This window comes from Leiobunum rupestre, chromosome 7, assembly GCF_980474605.1.
Source record: "Leiobunum rupestre chromosome 7, qqLeiRupe1.1.hap1, whole genome shotgun sequence".
Taxonomy (NCBI): Eukaryota; Metazoa; Arthropoda; class Arachnida; order Opiliones; family Sclerosomatidae; genus Leiobunum; species Leiobunum rupestre.
Genome location: NC_143390.1, coordinates 61416147 through 61420399, shown reverse-complemented (window position 1 = coordinate 61420399; position 4253 = coordinate 61416147). Strand labels below are relative to the sequence as shown.

Here is a 4253-nt window from a genome sequence, read left to right as displayed (position 1 = left end):
TTTGTAACTGGGTTTTTTATGTATAACGTTCCTTAATTAAAATGAATTGTTTTTTAATATTTGATATATAAGCTAATGTCAAAATAATTGATAGTGTGACTTTGTTAATCGACTTCAATATGATCCAGTTGTAATAAATATTTTAATAACCCTAAAATTGCAAACTGTCCTGTTTCTTCGACCCACGACAAAACATTGGTGCGTCGAGCCAAATACAACACCTGTCACGTATCGTGCTACCTGAATATCCTATTATCGTGAGAAGCGTCAAAGAACAGTTCAACACCGCATCCTGAGTCAATCACTGAGACAGTCAACACTGTATCCTCAAAGCCATCATACTGTCAAGACAACAACTTTCCCTCACCATGGACGCATTGATGAATAAACGTGGATCTATTAAAGGCCGAATTACAAGAATCGAGGGCAACACACTCCAACAAACGATTCCACAAACGCTACTGCCTTTAACCGACACGGACATAACCTTGTATCTGAAAGAGGTACACCAGTTGACTACTGAAATAAATACACTTCAAGAGCTTATCAACAACAAATGTAAAGCGGAAGACTTCGAGACGCACAACACGGAGTAACTTAACATGGGCTCGAGACTGGAAATCCTTGAACGCCTCCTACTCAATGCGAATCGTTTTCATAACACCAGGGATATCGTTGATGCCCATGTTAAACGACTGTTCGCGCAACAATCCGTAAAAGAAGAATCATCTACGGCACTTCGTCGATTAATCGACACATAATCCGAATGCATTAGATCCCTTAAAGTATTACAAGAGCCAGTAGAACACTGGGACGCCGTATTCATTCATATTGTAAAAGAAAACCTAGATGCGGAATCACGTCGACAGTGGGAACTTTCACTTACCGGAACAAATCGCCCAAGGTATGAAGAAATTTCGACGTTTTTGGAACAACGAGCTAGAGCTCTGGCAGCCTCTCAACCAGCTTCAAGTTCTTCAAGAGCAAAGGAGTCTTTTCAAGCACGTAGATTCACGACGTCATATTACAGATCAGTCAAGGGAAAGTGCGTAGTGTGCACTGAAGACCATCCAGTTTATCGATGTCCTACCTTCCTCAAGGCGACAGCAGAGGATAGATGGATCACTATCAGGAAAAACTCACTATGTTTCAATTGCCTTAGCTCAGAGCATCAGAGTAATGATTGCAAACGGGGACTATGTGAGGTATGTAATACCAAGCACCATACCTTACTTCACAGATCTTCTCAAGAATCAAGGAAGCCAAACACTGATGTCATCGTCAACGCCAATGAAGAATCCTGAACACTCTGAAGTCCTATTACCTACAGCAATAATCAAGGTCAAGGAAATCACTGGTCAATATCAGAACCTCAGAGCGCTACTGGATTCCGCGTCTCAGGCGATATTTTTCACGGAGCAAGGTATGAAGAGGCTCAAACTTAAACGCTCCCGCTGCAATCTCTCCATTGGCGGGATCGGCACAACAGGCATTGGAACGGCACGTGGCAGTGTGCAACTGGACATAATGACTGAAGAAAACAACACTTTATCCGTCAAGGCTCTATCCTGAACCAAATTACGGAAAATTTACCAAGTTCATCGTTCAATCCTTGCCGTTTGTCTCATATTGAGGGGGTCAAGCTCGCTGACTCCACTTTCCACATTTCCGGGCCGGTAGACTTATTACTGGGCGGTGACCTCTTCTTCCACGTCCTTCAAGAAGGCAAACGCCAGGGAAGACGGAAACTACCGGTAGCGTTTAAGACGCTCTTCGGCTGGGCAATTGGCGGATCGTTATCCCATGAAGAAACTAACTCAACCATTCCTACCCAAGTACATGCTTGTACCTTAGACGAGCAGCTAACGAAATTCTGGGAATTGGAAGAAGTAGCGATGAAGAAGCTATTTACGTCCGACGAAATGCAATGCGAATTGGAGTTTAAGGAAACGCATTCACGATCGAGAGCTGTCCGATTGCCATTCAAGAGCAACCCGGAAGAACTTGGTGACTCCAGGAAATTGGCACCCTTCCTAGCAACAAGATTCTTCAGCAATAATCTGAAGATATCAAGGATCAGCTACCTCTGGCATCATCAGCACTAGCCAATGACTTTTATATGAATGATCTTATGACCAGCGTGATGACACGAGCGGAAGGTTTCCATCTCCAGAAAGAGATACTTAAAGCAACGACCGATGCCGGCTTTGAACTCAGAAAATGGACCTCCAACGATACCAAATTACTGGAGTCTCTACCACCAAGGCTAAGAGAGATCCAAGGCCCATTACGTATCGACAACGATGAAACTATCAAGACACTGGGACTTAATTGGACGCTAGCACCAGACCATTTCAATTTTGCGGTAACGTCACCTTCAGACCGATCGTCGATCACGAAGAGGACCATATTATCAGACACAGCGAAGGTATTCGACCCATTGGGCTTGCTTGCACCGGTTACAGTTGAGGCGAAACTCCTACTTCAAGACATGTGGCAAGTAAAAATTGGTTGTGACGAGCAATTACCACCCCAACTAATCACCAAATGGCGAAACTTCCGGGACGATTTACCACAGATCGAGAAGATGACAATAAGCCGTTACATATTACAACCGGAGACGCTGGAACGTACCTTACATGGATTATGCGCTGCATCAGAAAAAGCTGTCGCTACAGACGTTTACCTACGAACAACGTTGACTACAGGCCAAATCAGCGTTCAACTTATTGCAGCGAAAACGAAAGTCGCACCACTAAAAAAGACGACATAACCAAGGCAGGAACTGGTTGGAGCTGTCCTACTGGCGAAGTTTATAAAACTCAATCGAACATCAATTAACGAAGAACTCACAGATACCTATTGTTGGACAGATTCCACTATCGTGTTAGCCTGGATCCGGTCTTCACCACATCGCTGGAAGACGTGTGTGGCAAATAGAGTGTCTGAGGTTCAAGAAATGGCCCTAAAAGCTCATTGGAACCATGTTTCCGGCGAAACCAATCCAGCCGACTGCGCCTCGAGGGGAAATTTCGCCAAGAGAGCTGCAAACTCACCCATTATGGTGGAAGGGACCAGAATGGCTACAACCTTCACGCCATTGACAATCGTACCATTTACCGAAGAGGAAAAGGGCTGTTGTATCGAGGAAAAGATCGCTGTAACTCTAGTAGCGCATTGTCAAGTCGACAACTCCCTCCTAACAAAGTATTCATCACTACGAACCTTGATAAATGTAACGGCGTACATTCGTAAATTATGACGATATGTAAGAATGTCCAAGGACCATAAGGAGTCAAGACAGACTGGGGTACTTACCACTGAAGAACGAGAGACAGCGCTTGTACACTGGGTAAAAAGAATCCAACAAGAACTCCTTCGTGAAGACTACGAACTTCTTCGTCAGAAGAAAAATCTTCCGACCAAAAGCAAGCTTGTACCATTGTGTCCGTTTCTAGATCAACGGGGAATTATTAGGGTTGGAGGTCGCCTTCATCACGCTAACCTGTCAACCGACAAGATCCACCCAATTCTGCTACCTAGAAGAAAAAATCATGAGCATATCAAGCATCTGCATGGAGGACCGCAGTAAGTTCTGGATTTTTGGTATACGGGACGCCGCACGTTTCCATTTACGACGTTGCGTCCGATGCATCCGGCAGCAAGCGGCAACTGCGAAGCAACTCATGGGGAACCTCCCAGCAGTACGAGTAAATCCAGGTCGAGCCTTTCTTAATTGTGGTGTGGATTACGCTGGTCCGTTCACACTCAAAGTCCTAAAAGGACGTGGAGAGAAGACGTTCAAGGTAGAGAGCTGCAACGGAGCGGACATTATTCCGTTTCCGCGGACTCCGTTCCGTTCCGCGGCGCTGGAACGGAACCGGAGCTAATTTATAAGATAGTAGAGGAACGGAATGGGAGCAAATTTCCGAAAAATCGTTGTAACGGAACGGGATCGGAGCAAATTTCCGAAAAATCTTTGTAACGGAACGGAATTGGAGCAAAATTCAGAAAAATCGTTGTAACGGAATAGGATCGGAGTAAAATTTTCCAAAACCTTTGTAATGGAACGGGATCGGAGCAAATTTCCGGAAAAAAAAACGTCGTATATTGAAGCATGGACACTGTTTTCATTTCTCTCTCTTTGCTGCTGATTGGGCCTCCCACTTGGCCAGACAGTGAGATCATAATCCCCCTTCTTCACCACACCGGCTCGTGGGAAACATAACTGCAACTGAAGCCTTTTTCTCTAC

At 44.8% G+C, this 4253-nt stretch overlaps 1 protein-coding gene across 1 annotated transcript; it reads left to right on the top strand.

Moving 5' to 3' along the window:
- Window positions 1-368: 368 nt before the first annotated feature.
- Window positions 369-2105, top strand: LOC149937625 (uncharacterized). The gene is made up of 4 exons (XM_090153879.1): window positions 369-592; window positions 776-1176; window positions 1241-1423; window positions 1561-2105. Exons 1-4 carry the CDS (start codon window positions 369-371, stop codon window positions 2103-2105), a joined length of 1353 nt encoding a protein of 450 aa, XP_090010005.1.
- Window positions 2106-4253: the final 2148 nt, after the last annotated feature.

Bases quoted from the DNA above. Each gene is read 5' to 3' on its own strand.
- LOC149937625 (XM_090153879.1), top strand. From the start codon at position 369: ATGGACGCATTGATGAATAAACGTGGATCTATTAAAGGCCGAATTACA. The intron at 1,177-1,240 runs GTAATGATTGCA...CTTACTTCACAG, and splicing joins CCTTAGCTCAGAGCATCAGA to ATCTTCTCAAGAATCAAGGA. The intron at 1,424-1,560 runs GTATGAAGAGGC...TTATCCGTCAAG, and splicing joins GATATTTTTCACGGAGCAAG to GCTCTATCCTGAACCAAATT.